General features: G+C 42.4%; 1 protein-coding gene and 1 long non-coding RNA gene across 3 annotated transcripts in view; one reads left to right on the forward strand and one right to left on the reverse strand.

The window, feature by feature from the left end:
* Positions 1-931: 931 nt before the first annotated feature.
* LOC140196869 (uncharacterized) lies at positions 932-22,317 on the reverse strand. Its single transcript, XR_011885825.1, has 3 exons — positions 21,998-22,317; positions 18,018-18,124; positions 932-958 (listed from the first exon to the last, which is right to left on the reverse strand). It is a non-coding gene; the product is annotated as an uncharacterized lncRNA (long non-coding RNA).
* Positions 22,065-22,792, forward strand: part of pcgf1 (polycomb group ring finger 1) — a 58,159-nt gene continuing 57,431 nt past the window's right edge. For both annotated transcript variants that reach the window (XM_072256762.1, XM_072256761.1), the window contains exon 1: positions 22,065-22,187. In XM_072256762.1, coding sequence (XP_072112863.1) covers positions 22,101-22,187 — 87 coding nt within the window. In that variant the 5' untranslated portion in view covers positions 22,065-22,100. The remainder of the gene's footprint in view (positions 22,188-22,792) is intronic.

Genomic DNA, 22,792 nt, shown 5'->3' on the forward strand with positions numbered 1-22,792 from the left:
GGAGGGATAGGTCATCGTGATCTACAGGGTTACTACATCCATATCTATCCATGTGATAGCATCACCTACTTGACTCGAGATAATCAGCAATAGGGAGCTTCACATTAGCATACTGTCTCATATTAGTTAGCTGAATTGCAGCAGCTTTCCTGGTCATCTCTTTCACAGTCCCCTTTCTACTGGTGGTATTAGGTTATCATTTTCTTAATTCTACCTCTCTCAGTTAGACCATACAGCATAGAAGCAAATTCAAGTCACTGGGCCCATTGAGTTTGTTCCACATTCCATCATGGCTGATTTATTATCCCCCTCAAACCCCATCGCCAGCCTTCTCCCCAGTGTTATGTCTTGTAATTCCAGAAACTAAGTGAAAGAGAAACACAGGAACGGGTTATGTTTGGTCTACTTTATTTTTCTTTCCTTTTTTTTCCAGTGAGGTGTTCACATATGACGTGGTGCTGTAATGACATACAGTACGCCATCCGCATACTGCTTGCGTATAACCCATAACTATGTAAACAAAGAATGCTTAATCAAACTATATATTTACAATATTACTCAAACATTATTCAGATATTGAATACACTACACTCATAACCTTTGACACCCTTGCTAATCAAGAACCTATCAACCTGATGTCCATTCTGAGTGGACACCTCTCTATTCTGATGCTGTGCCTTCTAGTCCTAGATTCCCCCATGACATGAAACATCGTCTCCACAGTAATTATGCACAGTAATTATTGCATTTCATTTTGCACTACTCAGATTTGCACTACAAACGTCTTTTAAGATAGAAGATTAGCTTTATTTGTCACATGCGCATCATTGGCTGCAGTCCACCATTACTGCAGGACTTGGCTGTGTCCAGGACAAAGAAGTGAGTAGGTAAAATCGTCACTAAAACCACTCAGCAAATTTCCTTTTCCAAAAGCTCCCATCTGGAAAGTGCTAAAGGGCTAATAAGGCAAAAAAAAAACTTCATGTTATCTTAAGGTTTCTTTCCCTTGGCAGTTGACTGATAAACCATTCTAGTCAGCCCCCTTCCACCCCCCTCTATCTAATAACTGTCCAAAACTAAAAACACTCTAAACCACTTTTTTATAATGCTGTTTTCATTGTAAGTACATACTGGTAGTGTGTATTAGCGCACATTTTATTCCATGTCTATAACTCCCAACTTTATTTTATATAATTCTTTATTCTGTATAATCATTGAATGCTATTTTTTTTTGTTGCATGTAGTTTGTTCCCTGACCAACACAGCACAGCAATTTTCCCAAACATGTAAATGTATTTGGCAAATAAAGTTGATCCTTGAAACTTCAAAACACACAGTGAAATGCGTCACTTGCGTCAACAACCAACACTGTCCGAGGGTTGTGCTGGGGGCAGCCCACAAGTGTTGCCAATCTTCTGGCCCATAACTTGCCAACCATAACTCCCGACAATTTGACTGTTTTGAACTGTTGGAGGAAATCGGAGCACCCAGAGCTAAGCCATGTGGTCACAGGGAGAACATGCAAACTCCTCATAGACAGCGGTGGAATAAAACCTGGGTCACCAGCACTGTCAAGTGCTATGCTAAACACTATGCTACCTTGCTGCAGAAGTGAGTATTCGCATTGTTCTGCTATTTTGCACTTTTCATTGTATTTTATATATACAGTTTACTCTGTGGGCTTCATGTGAGCAAATCCTGATTAAGTCTCAGCCCAAAACAGCAAGACTGCCACCATAGATACTGCCTGACCTGCTGAGTTCCTCCAGCATTTTGTGTGTGTGTGTGTGTGTGTGTGTGTGTGTGTGTGTGTGTGTGTGTGTGTTGCTCTGGGTTTCAAGCATAGAACATAGAAATTTACAGCACATTACAGGCCCTTCGGCCCACAATGTTGTGCCGACCATGAAACCTACTCTAGAAGCTGCCTAGAATTTCCCTACCACATAGCCCTCTAATTTTCTAAGCTCCATGTACCTATCTAAGAGTCTCTTAAAAGACCCCACTCTCTGTGTGAAACACTGACCTCTGACATCACCCTTGTACCTACTTCCAAGCACATTAAAACTTTGCCCCTCGTGTTAGCCATTTCAGCCCTGGGAAAAAGTCCCTGGCTATCCACACGATCAATGCCTCTCATCATCATATACACCTCTATCAGGTCACCTCTCATCTTCCATCACTCCAAGGAGAAAAGGCCAAGTTCACTCAACCTATTCTCATAAGGCATGCTCTCCAATCCACACCACATCCTTGTAAATTTAAATCTCTTCTGCACTCTCTGTATAGTATCCACATCCTTCCTGTAATGAGGTGACTAGAACTGAACAAAGTACTCCAAGTGGGGTCTAACTAAGGTCTTATATAGCTGTAACATCACCTCACGGTTTTTGAACTTAGTCCCATGGTTGAAGAAGGCCATATGCCTTCTTAGCCACAGTCAACCTGTGCAGCAGCTTTGAGTGTCCCATGGACGTGGACCCCAATATCTCATTGATCCTCCATACTGCCAAGAGACTTACCATTAATATTATATTCTGTCTTCAAATTTGACCTACCAAAATGAACCACTTCACACTCATCTGCAGAATCTCCTGTGTTAAGGAATTTAATTGCACGCTAGTGTATAGGACAATAAACTAATTGGAATTTGGATCTAGCTACACTTGGAAAACACTTGAAGATAAACATTTGATGTGGCTCAGTGAATTGAATTCTTGCATCTAAATCATGAGCTGGTGGGGTCAAACCCACCCCTGATACCCACGTCTTAATCCAAACCAACATATTAGCACTGGAGGGGTGTTGTATCCTCAGAAGGCATGTCTTTGGATGCCATTTTATCATAGGCCCTATCTATCCTCAGCAGTGTACAAAACACTGAAATATCTAGATAGGGTGGATGTGGAGAGAACGTTTCCTATAGTGAGGGAATCTAGGACCAGACGGCATGCCCTCAGAGTAGAAGGATGTAGAAGGAAGAGATAAGGAGGTATTTCTTTAGCTCGAGGGTGCTGAATCTGTGGAATTCATTGCCACAGACGGCTGCAAAGACCAAGACATTGGGTATATTTAAAGTGAAGGTTGATAAGGTCTTGTTTGGTCAGGATGTCAAAAGTTACATGGAGGCAGGAGAATGGAGTTGAGAGTGATAATAATTCAGCCATGATTGATGGGCCGAATGACCTAATTCTACTCTTAGATCTTATGGTCTTATGGACACAGTGACATCTAAATGTCATGCAAGTGTTTTTCACCAGAGTGTGGGGGCTTGGACCTACCCTCCAATTGTGACCAGGGTAAAAAGGGAACAATTTCATAAGCAAATTGCTGCTACTATGTATAACACGGGTGGATTGCTGGCAAGACTTTTCAGGAGCTTTCTCATAACTGAGAGCAGGAGGGGGATAAAAAGTGAAGGTGATTACAAGTAGGAGAGTTTCTGTTTGAGAGTGTACCTGGGTGGGGTAAGTCAGCTGTTTCCCTCAGTGCCTTGAGGTGAACACATGGAGAATGAAGAAAAGATTAAAATATGCCTGCATGCTGCAAGAAGATTAAAAGGAATGCAGAAATGAATACAATGACAGTGAGCTCCATTATTGATGGTCGACAAGATATGGGCTCCTTTAATCTGTCCTCGGAGATGGGTCCTGTGCACAAAGCGAGGCAAAGAAAAAACTGAAGTAATAACCCAAGAGAGCTTCAAAGACACTGTTATCTTCCGCCCCTTGCTACAATTTATTTCAATGTTTCAGTCGCTTTTTATATTTCTTTCCCGTCTTATTAATCACCTGCTTTGATCTGATGGAAGTACTTAACAGAAATGGAGACGGTGCTAAGTGGTTTCAGATACAATGGTTTAGTGATACGTTCTTTAGTTACAGGAAACCTAGTCTCTTGCCCCACCACATGACAAATGTTGGCGGCCGCAGTTGCTCCTGCCACTTGCTTTTGGATGTGGCTGCAGGAGAGATAAGACACAAAAATACTTGCAATTTGTACAGTTTTCACTGTGCTGCTGAGATGATTGTAGAAAGAAAGTACAGGACCCCCCAGGACCCCACCATCAGTTACTACCCCTCAGCCATCAGGCTCTTGAACCAATGGGGATAACTTCACTCAACTTCACTCGTCCCATCGCTGAACCGTTCCAGCACTCCCGAATTGCTGGAGATATAGCTAACACCTCTTATATCGTCTCTTCCATAAGCTCCAACTGCAGGGTCAGAAAATGGCCATCTCACACTCTTGTGTTGATCTAGTCTTCACTATTTCCCAGGTCAGATTTAGTTCACAATCAGTTTCATTATCACTGGCATACAGTACAGTGCATAAAACTTAGGCACACATATATGGTTCCTAAGGTTGTCATAGCCAGGGGTGATAGTGGGGATAAGCTCCCACTATCTATAAAGTGCTCCTAATGGTGTGCGTCTCTAACAGCCTCTGCGACAACACTAGTGTCAAGCTGTATCAAGCTTGCCCTTCCCTTGGACTACATCAGTGACGTGGAGAGGGTGAGCCTGCTGCATGAGCAACAGCCGGTTCTTCAAATTGTCCCGCCCACACTTGCGCCCTGGAGAGGACACTCCAGCACCGCTACTCAGCGTTGGCACAACACAAAAAACATTAGTTACCAGTGATAAGCCACTGCACTCGATTGGTGCAGAGTGAGGCACCAGGGCTGCTTCTAATGGTGGGAGAGGTCCTAGGACCTCACGGGGCAGCTACTGCCCGCCTCAAATCGGCGCTGCTTGGCCACGGTCTGTTTGCTCCACTGGGTGTGTGGGGTGCAGGATACATAGTCATAGTAGTCATAGTCATGGTCATACTTTATTGATCCTGGAGAAAACTGGTTTTCATTACAGTTGCACCATAAATAATAAATAGCAATAAAACCATAAATAGTTAAATAGTAAATACCCCCAACAGGTGAATCAATAAACTTACACCTGGCAAAAAAAGGAGACATCAAAAGTATCCAGCCCTCAAGACAGGTACTTGGAATGTACCGACCATGACACTAGGCCTTACAGAAGACCTGCAAGATATGAGTGAAGCCCGCAAGACCACAGTCATCAACAACGAACTGAACAGTCTATAGATGGACATCGTCGCCCTTCAAGAAACAAGGCTCTCCTAGAGGAAGACTTCTCCTTCATCTGGCGTGGAAAGCCACCAGAAGAGCCCAGGGAGCATTGTCGATAAAATCTGCAGATGCTGGACATTCAAGCAACACACATAAAATGCTGGTGGAACGCAGCAGGCCAGGAAGCATCTATAGGAAGAGGTACAGTCGAGATTTCAGGCCGAGACCCCTCGTCAGGACTAGCATTTTGTGTGTGTTCCAGGGAGCGTGGTGTTGGCTTTGCCATAAGAAACAGCTATTTGTCCATTACAGAGCAAGATTGCCCCACAAAAGTCATCAACAGGAGAGGTCATCACGGACAGAACACAACAGATGGAACTCTGGGTAGAACATTATTCGGAACTGTATGCCAGAGGGACTGCCGATACAAAGAAAGCTCTGAACACCATTGAATCTCCACCCACCATGATCGAACTTGATGTAGACCCCACACCGGAGGAACTCAGTGAGGCACTGGAAGCACTTTCTTCTGGGAAAGCGCCAGGAAAAGATGGCATCCCTCCTGAGGTTCTCAAATGTGCCAAGGACACCCTCGTCCCAGAGCTGCATCAAATCCTCTGCCAATGTTGAAGAGAAGGCAGCATACCCCAAGACATGAGGAAGATAAACAGTTGAAGTTTTGGGATAAGGTCTTACAATAGCATTAAGAAAAACCTAGGATGAAGAGAGAACAGGAAGACATCTTCATAATATCCAGATAGAAGTGGGATGGTCAAAGAATGCAAGGAAGAGTAGAAGGGAGGACATGATAATATTGAGATTGATGTTTAGGCATACAGGGTTAAATAGTACATTAACAGGGTAAAATAGGTCCCGTTCGGATATGTCGGTCCATGGCCTCCTCTTGTGCCAAGAGGAGGCCATCCTCAGGGTGGAGGAGACCTTATATTCCATCTGGATAAACTCCAACCTGATGGCATGAATATCAATGTCTCCTTTCAGTAAAAAAATTCCCTTCCCTCCTCTCTTCTTCTATTTTCCACTCGGAGGAATTCCTATTTCATCTCACCTGCCTATCAGACTGGGTCCCCTTCTCCTTCCCTTTCTCCCATGGTCCACTCTCCTCTCCTTTCAGGTTCCTTCTTCTCCAGCTCTTCTATCTTTCCAACCCACCTGACTTCATTGATCACCTTCAAACTATCCTCCTTCTCCTCTCCCTATCCCTTAATTCCGGTGTCTTCCCCCTTCCTTTCCAGACCCAAAGAAGGGTCTCGGCCCAAAACGTCGGCTGTTTGCCATTTTCAGTAGATGCTGCCTGTCCTGCTGAGTTCCTCCAGCATTTTGTTTGTGTTGCTCTGGATATCCAGTGTCTGCAGACTTTCTCATGTTATAAATAGTAATTTGTCTTTAATGAAGAAACACAAAAAATGGGAGGTGTGAGTATTGTAATCAACAAGAAATGATTGAGCATGTACAGGTGAGAGGTCCAAGATATAATCAAGATAGGTGATGGCTGATTCTAAAGTTACCAAGGAATAAAATAAAATTCATTTTATTCTATTTAATAGAATAGAATAATAGAATAAACTACCTGCAATATTTTACAGAAAGGATTGCAGGATTATTGTTTTAAATATACAGTATAGTGCAGTTCCTTATGAATACAGGTAGTTTTAATAAAATTTGATACAAGTATAAATATATAGGATTTAGATATCCTGACCCACACTCTAGTTCAACAGATGGTGGTAAAGCATCTTAAAAACTGTTTGCCATCCAACATAAATCCTCCGAAGATGAAGAAGGAAAACATAATGTCTTTGTTGAAGAGTCTCAGCCTAAAACGTCAATTGTTTATTCCTCTCCATAGACATAAGAAAGGTTGGGAACCCTTGTTCTAGAGACTGTTCTGCATGAAAATCCCTGGAGATCAGCAGTTTCTGAGATACACAAGCCAACGATGCAGCACCTTTGGCCCATGACGTTATGCCAAACTTTTAACCTACTCTAAGATCAATCTAACCCTTCCCTACCACAAAGTCTTCTATTTTTCTTTCATCAGTGTGCCTATCTAAGTTATAAATCGAAGAATCCCTGATGTTGCTTGACCAGCTGAGCTCCCCCAGCATTTAGTGTGTGTTGCTCAAGGCTTCCAGCATCTGCAGAATCTCTGGTGTTTCAGATTAGAACTGATTTATAAACTTAAAACAGAAAATGCTAATTCCATTAGTCAGAAGTTATCTGTGCCTGCTTTCCTTTATCAAATCAAATTATTTTTAAGTGGCTATAAATGTCTTCCTTGATTATTATTGCTAAAAGCTTCATTCTCATTTGAGGATAAACATAATATGTAGAAAAGTACAGCACAGCAGCAGGACCTTCTACCCACAAGGAGTAAGCAGAAATTGCAGTTAGAAATGGAATTGGTTTATTATTGTCACTTTGAGTAGAAACAGAGAAAAAAAGCACAATGAGTGTGACAGAAACTAGGGGGGAAAAAGCGGAAACATAAGAAAGAAAATGAAGAATGACTATGATGTTCCAGATGCTGTCAGGATTAGGGAGCATGTCTTATCTGAATAGGTTGAGTGAGTTAGGGTTTTTTTTCTTTAGAGTGAAGGAGAATGGGAGGTGACTTGGTAGAGGAGCTTAAGATGATAAGAGGCATAGACTGAGTGGACAGCCAGTATTCTTTTTCCCAGGATGGAAATGACTAATATGAGGGGCTTAATACTAAGGTGACTGCGGGAAAGTGTAAGAGGGATGTCAGAGGTAGGTATTTTATACAGAGCATGGAATGCGCTGCCAGGGGTGGTAATAGAGTTTCTCAGGGATTCTTAGATTTATATCTTAGAGAGGCACATTGATGAAGGAAAAATAGAAGACTATGTGGTAGGGAAGGGTTAGATTGATCTTAGAGTAGGTTAAAAGTTTGGCATAACGTCATGCGCCAAAGGTGCTGCATAGTTGGCTTGAGTATCTCAGAAACTGCTGATCTCCAGGGATTTTCATGCAGAACAGTCTCTCGAGCAAAGGTTCCCAAACTTGTTTATGTCTATGGACCAATATCATTAAGCAAGGGGTCCGTGGAACTCCTGATCTAGAGTGTACAGAAAATGGTGCAAGGAACAAAAAAAAACATCCAGTGACCGGTGGTTCTGTGGGCAAAAAAGCCTTGTTAATGAGAGAGGTCAGAGAAAAATGTCCACACGTTCAAGCCGACAGGAAGGTGGCAGTAACTCAGATAACCATGTGCTACAACAATGGTGTGCAAAAGAACATCTCCGAATGCACAACATATCGAACCTTGTAGTGGACAAGCTACAGCAGCAGAAGACAACACTGGGTTCCACTCCAGCACCTAACAAAGTGGCCAGTGATTGTATATCAAAGCTTTAAAGTCCTTTATGGCCTTCAGAGATTAGGAAGGATGTTGAATAAGAAATAGATAGAGTAGGCCATTTGCTCTATTCTGATAAGTCAAGGAGATTTAGGCAGAACTTTCATATTTCTGAATTAAACAGTGCTAACACTGTTCCCACAACCTATGGACTCACTTTCAAGGAGTCTTCATCTCATGGTCTTAATATTTTTACTTATTTATTTATTATGTTTTCTTTTTGTACATGCATAGTTTGTTGTCTTTTGCACACTAGTTGTTTGTCTTTCAAACACAATTGATCCTATTGTGCTTCTTTGTATTTACTGTGAATGCCTGCAAGAAAATGAATCTCAGGGTTGTATATGGTGACATAGGTGTACTTTGACAATAAAATTACTTTCAACTTTGAACTTTTAGTGGCACTTCACTGTACTGGTCTCATTTTCCATGACTCCCAAAAGATTAAAAACATCTATTGATCAGTTTTGAAAATATTAGTGACAGAACCTCAACCTCCCCCTTAGATAGAGAGCTTCAAAAATTCAATACTGTCTTGGTGAAGTAATTTCTTTGCATTTCATTCTTGAAAGCTGAATCCTTATTTTGAGACTAGGACCTTGTTCTAGACACTCCAACCAGGGAAAGCATCATCCCTATATCTACTTCTCAAACACTACACATTTCATTAACATTGCCTATCATTTTTTTCTAAACCATAGGGAATACAGAACCAGTCTACATACCCAATCCCAAGAGTCCCAAGACCTAAGGGCACAGCCTCAGAATATAAGGAAGTCCCTTTAGAACAGAAATGAGGAGTAATTTATTTAGCCAGAGAGTGGAATTCATTGCCACAGACAACTTTGGAAGCCAAGTCATTGGGTATATTGAAAATATGAGTTGGTAGACTCTTGATTAGTAAGGATATCAGAGGTTATGGAGAGAAGGCAGCAGAATGGGGATGTGAGGGATTATACATCAGAGCTGATCGAATGGCCTAATCCTGCTTCTATATTTTATGGCCTTAACATCTAATCAACTGGCGAAAATTCAATGCACTCCCTTCCTATCATTCTTAGGTGGGAAGACCAAATATGTACATTATATTGCAAATTTGGCCTTACTGAGACCCTATTCAATCACAGTACAACATCTGTACTCTTGCAATTGTATAATCTTGTTGTAAGACAAATACCCAGCTTATCTTCTTTGCTACACTTACAGTCATTCACATACAAAAACATATGAACGTTTTTCATCTTCTTGCCACTTCGAAAGTACTCCACTTTTCCATTATTTCCATCAAAGTAGATGGTCTCACATTCTCTCCACAATATTTTCCATCTGCTATATCCACACCTATTCACTCAACCAAATTATGCCTTCTGTAGCTTCTCCCAATAACTTACTCATCCACCATCAAATCTATTACAACACACACTCAGCAGATCAGGCAGCAGCTAAGGAGAGAAAGGAAGAGTCGATGACTCTTCGAAGACACCAAGACCTTTCATCAGGACTAAAATAATGATTTTTTATTCCTCTCCATAGATGCCGCCTGACCTGCTGAATTCCTCCAGCATTTTGCATGTGTTGCTCCGGATCTGCAGAATCTCTTGGATCTATTATACTTACAATCCTGTCAAATCATGATAAAGACTGTGAGTAGCTGAAGCCCCATTGGCACCCACAGGTCAGAGCCAGCGAATCAATAGATGGCTCTAGCCTGTGGGCACCAATTTATGTCTACCATTTTCCGTCCATTAACCAATCCTCTATTATTGTTGTCTAAATTTCCCATTACAATTTCCTCTATTATAGTTCATTGCATTGTCCAGATGTCAAACTCTCTGGCCTGGAAATCCCTGATTTGTATCTCTCTCCTTTACGAAATAATAGTTACATTTACTAATTGTAACAACCATTCTAGAACTATGGAATTTCTAAAGATAACAAACACATTCACAATCATCTCTGCATCTTTTTCAAGGGCCTCAGGATGCAAGATTATGTGTAAAATGTGCGGATTTATCAGATTTCCCTAAACCTAATTCTCCCATAATTATCAAGGTACATATATGTCACTCTATACTACCCTGAGATTCATTTTCTTGTGGGCATATTCAGTAAATCCAATAGCCATAATAGAATCAATGGAAGGTCACACCAACAGGGTGGACATCCAGTGTTCAATAGACAACAAACTGCAAATACAAAAAGAAAGGACAAAAAAGAAATAATAATCTTAAAGAGAAACAGTATGCTGCAGATCTGCAGAGAGGAATTCAAAAAGGGTATATTTAGAGGTTTTGTACGTAGCCTGCAGAACGTCACTGGTTTACCAGTGCCATGTTATTGTCTCTCGATCTCTCGAGGTGTTGTTCACTAACTTTTTAGAATTTCTGATTCACGGGCAGTGCCTCAAGAAGGTGGCATCCATCATTAAGGCCTGTCGCCATCCAGGACATGCCCTCTTCTCATTACCACCCGTCAGGAAGGAGGCATAGGGCACTCAACATTTTAGCAACAGCTTCTTCCCCTCTGAACAGACCATGTAACCATGAATACCTCATTATTCCTTTTACTGGACTAGTTTTTTGTTGTTTATAGTAATTTTGTCTTTGCACTGTACTGCTGTCACAAAACAACAAATTCCACATCATAAGTCAGTGAAAATAGATGTGATCTGATTGTGAAGAGCTATTGAATACTCCCATTGGAATTTATTCTAGTTATTATGAATTTGATAAATTCTAACTTTTTGAAAAATCTTTTTGCTTAAGCTGCAATCTCTTTATCCTCACCCTGGATCAAAGATCATCTTAAGTCAAGAGAAAAGCCAAGATAAAAGAGTGATAGGCCACTTATTCAAAATTCAAGATTCAGATTTATTTATACATCAAAATATACAGTCACCACACATTCCAGCACCCCCACAGCATGCCCACAATGCTTGGCAGAACACCACAGAACAAACAAAATAGGCAACAAAACAAAGGAAAACAAGTCCCGTTCCTTCCTCCCATCCACCCACATACATACACAGACTTCCAACCCAAGGATAGCCCATCTTCAGCCTTCAGCCTCCAGTGAACTAAGAATCGCAGGGCACAACTGAGGATGCAAAATAAATATGGTTCATTCTAAACCCAAAGCAACACACACAAAACGCTGGAGGAACTCAGCACGTCAGTTAGCATTTATGGAATGACCAGTCAACGTTTTGGGGTGAGGCGATTCTTCAGGAATGGAAAGGAAGGAGGAAGATGCCAGAATAAAAAGGTGGTGGGGGAGAGGGTAAGGGAGACAGCTAGGAGAAAGGGAGGGAGGAGGGGCACCAGGGAGAGGTGATAGGCAGATGAGAAGAGGCCAGAACGGGAAATAGAAGAGGGAAGGGGGAAGGATTTTTTACCCAAAGGAGAAATCAATATTCATGCTATTCAGTGGGATGGGAGCAGGCAGAGCTAATGGGCCTACCCAGACAGTCAGGCTTGTTGATCTTGGATAGGAGGTAGAAGCGAGCAGCACGGGGTAAGGGAACGATGAGTTTGGTGGCAGTGGATGGGAGTTCTCCAGAGTTGATGAGGTTAGTGATGGTGTCAGAGACAGTTTTCTGATGGCCAGAATGGGGTCCTCCTCAAGAGGTAGGTATGAGGAGGTGTCTGAGAGTTGCCACCTGGCCACAGCACATGGTCAGTCCGCCATGCTACAACAGCACCCTAAGGGTTTGGTAATAGGGTTGGGATTGGTGCAGAGAGAGTGGAGGGTTCAGAAGGATAAGGTTTAAGGGGGAGAGAGGAGCAGTTTATTATACCACCTCTGGATCAGATTACCTGAAAACTGGCGTCACCTGGTGGCCTTCTGGGGAATTAAATCTCCAGTGCATAAAAAGAGATATTAAGACTTTTATTTGCATTGCAGCTTTTACCACCCAAGGACACCAAAAAGTACATTAAAACCAATGAAATGTTTGGGAAGTATAGTTACAGTTGTAAGGTACTGAATATTCAGAACATACCAGGACCCTCATCACCCAGGCCACGCTCTCTTCTCATTACTGCCATCAGGAAGAAGGTACAGGAATTTCTGGACTCACACCACCAGGGTCAGTAAGTCATTACCCCTTCAACCATCAAGTTCTTGAACCAGAGGAGATAATTTCTGTCGAGTTCACTTGCCCCATCATTGAAACGTGGAATGCACTGCCTGAGTCAGTGGTGGAGGCAGATACACTAGTGAAATTTAAGAGACTACTAGGGAGGTATACGGAGGAATTTAATGTGGGGGGTTATATGGGAGGCAGGGTTTGAGGGTCGGCACAACATTGTGGGCCAAAGGGCCTGTACTGTGCTGTACTATTCTATGTTCCCACAACCAATGGACTCACTTTCAAGGACTTCTCATGTTCTCAATATTTATTGTTTATTTGTTTTTTTTATTATTTTCTCTATTTGTATTTGTGCAGTTTGCAGTCTTCTGCACTCTGGTTGAACGCCCAAGCTGGGCAATCTTTCATTGATTCTGTAATGCTATTATTCTATAGATTTAATGAGTCTGCCCAGAAGGGGGTTGTATATGGTGACATACAGTATATACATACCTTGATAATAAAATTTACTTTTAACTTTGAACACGGCAGCTAAAATGATCGCAGTGTTATTATAATGGAGACATAAGAGACTGCGGATGCTGGAATCTGATGAAAAAACAAGTTGCAGGAAGAACTCAAAGTTCAAAGAAAGCTTATTAAGTTTGTACATTCTCCCCATGAAGCCTGTGGGTTTCCCCAGACACTCCGGTTTCCTCCCACAGTCCAAAGACGTACTGGTTAGTAATTCGTCATTGTAAATTGCCCTGAGATTAGGCTAGTGTTAAATAGGTGGGTTGCTGAGCAGCATGGCTCTCTGGACTGGAAGGCCCTGGTCTGTGCTGTATCTCTAAAAAAGATATGGTATGTCCATTTATAATGGTTTGACATTTCATCTGATAGTTGATACTGACAGTGACAGTCTAGTTTATGGGTTTATGTGAAGGGACATCATACATTAAGAGTTTGCCAGATGTGGTTAATAGGTGTGCACAACTGTGCCCAGGACAGAATAGATTCTGTATTTCTCAGAAACAATTTCAAGGTGTCAACACAAGAGATTCTGCAGATGGTGTATCCACTCTGCTCTCCTTTCTGATTTCTCCTTCTTCAGCCCTTTCCCTGTTCCACCTATTACTTCCTAGTTTCTTACTTCTCCCCCCCCACCCATCTATCACTTTCTAGCTTGTCTTCCTTCCCCTCCACACTCTTATTCTCACATCTTCCCCCCTCCTTTCCAGAACTGATAAAGGATCTCAGCCCAAAATGTTGACGGTTTCTGCTTTTGCTCAGGCCTGTCCTGCTGAGTTCCTCCAGCATTTTGTGTGTGTTGTTCAAGGTGTCAACACCATTGTTACAGGGCAGGTGATTAAAAAAAACACCCCACCAGGGAGAACTGCAGTAGTTGTCCCTGTAAGGCAGCCGTAACTGGGAGAGGAGGAGAGGGTGCTGGCAACCTGCCAAAGAGCCAGATGAGTTTCCCCAAATGTTTCTGCGCCCCCCAGCTGTAAACCAGTGTTGCTGCACAAGCCATTGACAATAATATAACCTTTACACCATGACCAACAGTTTAACCCCTTGCAGTTCAGTCACCTCAATTGGTATTAGTTTAACATCACATGGGGTGTTCAGGGAGGGGTAGCACCCCTGGTGAAGGGGCTTATCATGTTCATTCCTGGGCAGCTCACTCACCTTTGGTCCCACCAGACACTCTGCTCTCATCTTAGGCTCTAAGTAGCTGCTTGCATGTGACAGCGGACACATCTTGGTACACAACTAAACCAAGTGAAGGTAGCTGGTGGCCTCATACCCCGGTGAGATAGGGACATGCCTGTCCCAGCATGCAAAGTCAGCTCCTGTGGACTGGGAGGATGAGATCTACGGTGAGAACCAATGACCAAGAAACCAGTACTCCATGGAGAGCAAAGGACATGACGAGACACAGAAGACAACCTGGTCAACCACTGCAACCAAGGAAAACACCAGACTGTGATGCCTTTTCATACCAGAGAACCCAGACTTCTGAGGTCAATGGAGTGGAACTACCACCCAGTGCAAAAGTTTTCCCACTTTAAAAACTCTCCTGCACAGATTTCCTGTTTTCATTGGACACAATGAACTGAAGTAAAGTGAAAAAACACACAGATTTCAATACAACAGTTTATTGAGGGCGTAGAAGGGAAAACAATAAGAGAATAAAGTGTCACACAATCATACAGTTACATAGAAAGTGCAGACACAAGAGATTATGTAGATGTTGGAGATCTTGAGCAACACACACAAAATACTGGAGGAGCTCAGCAAGTCAGGCAGCATTTACAGAGGGAAATGAACAGTCACCATTTCAGGCTGAAACCTTTAACCCAGCATTTTGTGTGTGTTGCTCAAGGTTTCCAGCATTTGCCGAGACAACTCTGATGACAAGTTTCAGTGCAAATCATTGATTATTCAATTCCTTCCACAGATGCTGTCTGACCTGCTGAGTTCCTCCAGCAGAGAAAATGCCATGGAAGCAGACAATAAAATGCAAGAGAAGGGATATTGTAAGGTCAACAGTCCATTTTATTGTATACTAGGGCACAAGTACAGAGTCTTGTAAAGGCAGGATAGAAGCTGTTCTTGAGCTTGGTGTTATATGCATTCAGGCATTTGTATTTTTTACCTGATGGGAGGGGGCAGAAAAGAGGTTCTTTGATTATGTTGGTTGCTTTACTGAAGCAGTGGTAATCCAGAATCTAAATCCAGGTTTTCCTGATCAGAAAAACATGAGGACTAACAGGTTTGAATTACGAGGTCAAGTTGTAATAGTTATTGGAGATTAGAAGATTAATGGCTGATTGTATTGAGATGTTTAAGGTTGTTAAACAAATTAAAAGACTGGGTAGTTTTTTTTTAAAGTGCATGTGTGGGTGGTCTAGTAAATGGGATATAATTTTAAAATAGAGCAAAATCAGTCAGGGGTTACTTCAAGGAGCATTTTTTCCTTAAACCAAAGATAAAGGCACTCTGTTATTTCCCACTAACACACCACCACAAAATCTTGAAAACAGATGCTAATTGTTTGCAATTTAGAGAACAATAACAGGTAAATGGATTTAAGGTTGAGCAATCTTCAAATAGATCTAGTAGGCTAAAAGGATTCAATGACCTTCTCCACATTATATTACCACCAATCCTAGTAATTTGTTCCTATTTTGTTCATATTATGGAATGGATGTGATCTAACCTGGGTGAATGAACCTGGGAGAAATTCTTCAGGGGATTGATCACTTTGATAGTTGGTTAAGGAAGAGTAAGAATTATCTTTGGGAATTGAACAGAAATTCCTAAATTCTAGGTTGAACAAATTATTGGGGGCTATGGAAGAGATGCTTCATGCCAAGCCTTTAAACTCAAATAGATTTATCCAAGAGGTTAGTATCATCCTGATTGGAATAATTTTATGTATGTTTGTGGTGAAAAATAATTCCTGACTTACAGAAAAAATAAAACTTTGAGGCATAGAAAACTAGGTGGACAACAGTAATAGACCTCAAAGAGATTAAGCAGAGAGGTGCTGGATATTTTAATACAAAGGAATGTGAAGGGCAACATTTTCTTAATGTTATAAAAAGCAACATTAAGTTGAGGATACAATTGGTCATAAAGGTACTGATACAAATTTTTTGGGTGTGTAGTGATGGTGTTATACGTACTTGCCTAACTTGTTGGAACTGCAAGGTACATTGACAATATTTGAATTTACAAACATGAGATTCTGCAGATGCTGGAAATCCAAACTAACACACACAAAATGCAGAAGGAACACAGCAGGGCAGGCAGCATCTATTGAAAGGAATAAACAGGAGATGTTTTGGGCTGAGACCCTTCATCAGGACTGGAAAGGAAGGGAGAAGGAGGCCATGAACTGACATGTCGGAAAGGGGAGTGGAATTAAAATGGTGGACCATGGGGAAATGCTGCCTCTTGTGGATGGAGTAAAGGCACGCGATGAAGTGGTCCCACAATCTAGGTTGAGTCACACTGATTCTTACGGGTAAAAATGAATGAGGTACCAAGTTTTGGCAAGAGTGGTATGGGATACAAAAGAAAGGAAATCATGAATATTTGGCCTCAGCTCAAGTACTGTGTCCAGAAAGATTGATTGAGAGGGTGCACAAGATTGCAAGGAATAGAGAAATTAAGTTATAGACTGAGAGAAGTTGGAATTCTTGTAAAGAGGACCATCTGCATTGTTTTTACTAGCTTGGAGCTGACTGATTTAATGGCCTAGAATCAGCTTTATTATCATTGCCATATGTTGTGAAATTTATTATTTTATGGCAGCAGTACAGTGTAAGACAGGAAAATTACTCTAATATTCAAAATTGTTTAATGTCATTTCCAGTACACAAGTGTAAAAGAGAACAAAGTAATTGTTACTCTGGATCTGACGCAGCACAAAACACTCAATAATTTAAAAAAGCAATAAATATAAGTACACAATAGCTTATACTCATTGTCTATAAAGTGAAGCAAGGCACAGGAGTGTCTGTACATAAGGTAATTCTGACAGGAAATGATTAAGTAGTAGTAGTGGTGGTTGGGGATATGGAGGGGTGGGTTAGTGGGTGGAGGTGTTGATCAGCCTTACTGCTTGGGGAAAGTAATTGTTTTTGAGTCTGGTGTTCCTGGTGTGGATGCTACAGAAGGGAGTGGGACAAACAGTCCAAGAGCAGGGTGGGTGGGATCCTTCATGATATTACAAACCATTTTCAGGCATCTTTCTGTATACCTCTCCTTGATAGCAAGTAGGCTGGTGTTGGTGATGCGTTCAGCAGTTTTGACTACACACTGTAAGCTATAAAAATAAATTCTGCAAAACCTCAATAATGAAGTGGTGTTCTTGGGTTCAGGGATGTTCAGAAATCTGATGGCGGGGGGAAAGCTGCCCTTAAAATGTTGAGTGCGAGTCTTTAGGCTTCTGTACCACCACCTGATGCCTTCAAAACTTGGCAAAATGTCTCTTGAACTTGTATTTTAATGCTCTAGTTTATGTAGTGAAAATTCTTCCTCATTTATTGTACACTTTAAAAATGAGGATTGAAAATATAGCACTTGAATTTTGTTCATGTTCTTCTGGTTGAGCAGTAAACCTGCACTTTTTTTTGCATCTACAAACACTGGATGTGTTCCTGCTCAACGGGAGTCTCTTTCCCTTAATTTTATTGCCATACTGTTCTTCCTCTTTCCCTTTGGGTGTATTCTTTTTTTCCTTTAAATACAATTTCTGCTAAACACCTCAGGTACTCCATTCTGCTAGAGAACTTTGCATTCTGGGTAGTGAAATCTCCATTGAATTTCCTACTGGGTTTAACTGTGTCTGGTCAGGTTACTTGTTGAAAGATAATGAACACTTCAAATATTATTTTAAAGTTTAGATTGGACTGCATCCAGCCTATTCAGTCCAAAGACCTTCTCACCTGAGGGATTCGCTCTTCTCTTCTTCCACTGCCCCCCCGGCTTCCTTCTGGCAGAAGACAAAAATGCTTTACAGCATGCATCTCCAGACTTGAGGATAGCTTTTATCCTGCAGATACAATTATTGTGTTCTCCTTTACACTCTGGTACTGGAAATAACATTAAACAAACTTGAATCTTAATATCCCTGACAAAGGCTGTGAAAATTGCTCACATGTCCTGAAATTTTTTTTTTGGGCTGCAGTACAGTGCAATATATAAAATTACAGTACTCTGCAAAAGTCTTGGGCACCCTAGCTATTTATGTGTGCCTTTGCACTGCAGTGAATAATTAAATTAAATAGGCAGCACACAAATAGTGATGTAGTGTTCATATGTTGATTCACATAAACTCCTGATCTTTCAATCTTTCTTATGGTCCTTGTACAGCATCTACCTGCACCATACTTTCTCTGTAACTGCAACACTATATTCTGCATTCTGTTACTGCCTTTCTTGTATGAACAGTTTAAAAAAGTCAGTTTTTCACTACTACATCTTGGTATGTGCAACAATATTAAATCAATTGTGTGGAATTTAATCTGCTAGTTCACGATTTGGACTTTATTTTCTGGGATGAGCATGTGGCTGTTACAGCTACCCTTGCATTGGATGCTACGGTCTGGATATTGGAGGAACTGGCAGTGCTTTTTGCTAGTTTGAAAAGTTACTCTTGCAAGCAGTGATAAACTGGTGAGCTCAGTATATTGTGGGCACATTCCTGAGGTGCTGACTCAAAGAAACATCTATCATTTATAGTGGACCAGAGGGCACAGCCTCAGAATTGAAGGATGTCCCAGAACAGAAATATTCTTTTAGCCTAAGGGTGTATAATTCATTGCCACAGACAGCTGTGGAGGCTAAGTCATCGAGTATATTTAAAGCAGAGGTTGATAAGATTCTGGATTAGTCAGGGTGTCAAGGGTTGCGAGGAGAAGGCAGGAGAATGGGGTTGAAAGGGATAAGTCAGCCATGATGGAATGACAGCAGACTCAATGGCTAATTGTCACATGGTGTGAGCAGAATTATCTGTAGCTTAATGTGAAAAAGACTAAGGAGCTGGTGGTAGACCTGAGGAGAGCTAAGGTACTGGTGACCCCGGTTTCCATCCAGGGGGTCAGTGTGGACATGGTGGAGGATTACAAATACCTGGGGATACGAATTGACAATAAACTGGACTGGTCAAAGAACACTGAGGCTGTCTACAAGAAGGGTCAGAGTCGTCTCTATTTCCTGAGGAGATTGAGCTCCTTTAACATTTGCCGGATGATGCTGAGGATGTTCTACGAGTCTGTGATGGCCAGTGCTATCATGTTTGCTGTTGTGTGCTGGGGCAGCAGGCTGAGGGTGGCAGACACCAACAGAATCAACATACTCATTCGTAAGGACAGTGATGTTGTGGGGATGGAACTGGACTCTCGCACGGTGGTGTCTGAAAAGAGGATGCTGTCTAAGTTGCATGCCATCTTGGTCAATGTCTCCCATCCACTACATGATGTACTGGGTGGGCACAGGAGTACATTCAGCCAGAGACTCATTCCACCGAGGTGCAGCACTGAGCGTCATAGGAAGTCATTCCTGCCTGTGGCCATCAAACTTTACAACTCCTCCCTTGGAGGGTCAGACATCCTGAGCCAATAGGCTGGTCCTGGACTTATTTCATAATTTACTGGCATAAGTTACATATTACTATTTAACTATTTATGGTTCTATTACTATTTATTATTTATGGAGCAACTGTAACGAAAACCAATTTCCCCTGGGATTAATAAAGTATGACTATGACTAATTGGCCTAATTCTGCTCCTATGTCTAATGGTCTTATCAAAGATCCCCACTATCTGGGCTATAGCCATCTTTTCACATAAGGCATGCCTTATTCAGCCTGAAATCCTACTCTACCAGGTTGAAGAACGGCTCCTTCAAATTTTCTTAAACCAATTTGCACAACCCTAATCATAACCTTGGTACAGGAACACTTTGTATTATAATGGATTTTTTACTTTCTAATTGTTTGTTCTTATATAATTTATTTTTCTAGTCGATATTGTACACGAATCACCAGTCCAGCAACAGTACAGCCATTTTATAATATTCGTTACACTAAGGTGGACTTCCTTTTGTTCTTATGGTGTTTGTTTATTGTAGAAATATGTATCTATGTAGTGTCTCTAAATGGGGTGCAGGTAGCAAGGAGAGGTAGCACCTCTGGTGAAAGGACTTGTTGTATCCATTCCAAGGCAGTTCATTTCTCTTTGGTCCCCACCGGACACTCAATTCTGACCTGTGGTTCCAAGTAGCTGTTTGCAGGCATAGCGCTTTGACAGGCAGGTTAAACTAGGTGAGGTAGCTGACAGCCTCATACCCTGGTGAAATTAGGACATGCTCGTCCTAGCAAGTGAAGTCAGCTCCAAAGGATTAGGCGAATGAGCTAACAATGAGATTCAAATGGCAGGAAGGTGGTACTGCAATGCTCTGTGGAGAGCAAAGGCATGACAAAGCACAGAAGTAGTCATGGTCATCCACTGCAACCAAGGAAGACCCAGTTTGTGATGGTTGTTCGTACCACCAGACCCGTACTTCTGCGGTTGGGAGAATGGAACTGCCCCAGTGCGATGACTTTTTCATTTTAAAACTCTCCCACACAGGTTTCCTGTAATCGTCAGACATGACCAGTGTCTCTACTATGTACCTGTGATGCTGCTGCAAATAGCGTTTTATTGTACCTGTGCATACAAGTATGTGTGGCAGGGTGGAAGTACATCTTTACCAAAGGAGATGTAAGGTGCTTTTTCCCTCTGCAAGATGGCAGGTCACCCTTGGGCAAGCTGAAGCATCTGATTAGCTCCCGATCAGGGTCACATGAAACCATGGGAGCAGCTAGTGCATTTCACAAGTCCTGGGTTATGCAACCACTGACCAGGCAATCTCTGAAGAGTGTTGATAATAGCCAGAATCACCCATCTGGTGAAGACACTGCCCAGAAGGCAATAGCAAAACACTTGCGGCGAAAATTTTGCCAAGAACAATCATGGTCAAAGAACATGATGGCTCAGGTCATACGACACAGCATATAATGATGGTGCAGGTGTAATTGTGTGTAAACTCGACTGACTGACTGACTCTTCTACACCACACAAGAAGGTGAAATTACACAGTTGAGGCAGTGCCTGAGGGAAACAAACATTTCATGTTTCAGGCTAAGACCCTTTGTAATGTCTGCACTCAAACTATGTCAACTGTTCATTTCCCTCCATAGATGCTGCCTGACTAGATGAGTTCCTTGAGCATTCTGTGCATATTCTCTTCCAGCATCTGCAGAATCTCCTGTGACTCGACTCGTGAGATTTTCCAGACCAGTACTGGGGTGTGATTTGCATATCCACCTTGTGCAGGTACTACTAGCTTTAACTGAGTGGTTTCTTTTTCCCCTAATAATAGGCACTGCCCCACTTCCAGTTGCCAACAATGAACATCCACTGACAACCCCTCCCCCATGTGATTTACAAGGACATTACTGGGATTCGAGGGACTGAGTTCTGGAATACGCTTGAATGAGTTGGGTCGTTCTTCACTGAAGTGTAGGAAAATGAGAGGTGATCTTAGATGGTGCATAAAATCATCAGGTGTATAGGGTGAATGTGCACAGTCTTTTCACGGGGTTGGGGAATCAAGAACTAGAGAGCATAGATTTAAGGGGGGGGGGGGTAAGAGGTTTAATTGGAACCTAGAGGTAACATTTTAAGCCAGACGGTGGTCGGTAAACGGAATGAGCTGCAAGAAGGGGTTGAGGTGGGTGTAACTTTTAAAAGGTACTTGGTTAGGAAAGGTTAAGGGGATATGGGCCATATACTGGTAAATGGAACTAGCTTAAATGGGAATTTAAGTCAGCATGAACCCCGCTGCATAACTTCATAACCCACCCACCCACTCACCCACTCACTCGGTTCCCTACGGGCGCCTTCCGGATTGCCAAGCGTACGCAGTGCGTGATGACGCAAGGCGACCATCACTCCCCCACCAGCGGCATCGCCTGACGTAGTGCGATGGCGGTTGACGCTCCGATGGCGAACGCGATGCGGCTCCGGAACCAGCTGCAAACGGTCTACAAGCTGGACCCGCTGCGGAACGAGGTGGGGAAGTGTGAAAGGGAGGCCTTACAGGAGCCGGGGTAGGGTATTAGCACGGTCCGGGAGAGGTGGGTAGGGACGGCCTCTCAGAGTCTGTAGCGATCGGCGGATGGGCCACTGGTTCCGCTCTCAGTCGCCATGTTGATCGGGAGGAGATGTGGGAGGATGGTGTTGTTGAACGTCACACGACGTATTGGCTCTGTGTTGCGCATGCGCTGTATTGCCCTTTGCAACCACGCGCATGCGTCTTGCTAAATTGGTTCTCGCGGCAAAAGGCATGTGGCTTGTTTGCAGCCCGTGCCTTACGAGCAGCAATATATTATTAACGATTGTCGTGTCCGACGATGACAGGAATCCGTGGAAAAGCTATTGCACTGCAGCAGTTCCATTCTCTCGACCTTAGAAAAGTCCAGGTCCAGTGGTACAAGCAATCATCGCAAACTGGGTCTTCCTTGGTTGCAGTAGTAACGCAAAGCTTCGGCCCAACTGAGATGTCCTGTACCAGCAAGTCAGACTTGCCAGCATTTGGCCCAACACTGTCTCAACTTTCCCCATACATGTTGTCCCAACTCTTTTAAAAAGTTGTTATTGTACCTGACTCAACACTT

Source organism: Mobula birostris, chromosome 4 (genome assembly GCF_030028105.1).
Source record: "Mobula birostris isolate sMobBir1 chromosome 4, sMobBir1.hap1, whole genome shotgun sequence".
NCBI lineage: Eukaryota > Metazoa > Chordata > Chondrichthyes > Myliobatiformes > Myliobatidae > Mobula > Mobula birostris.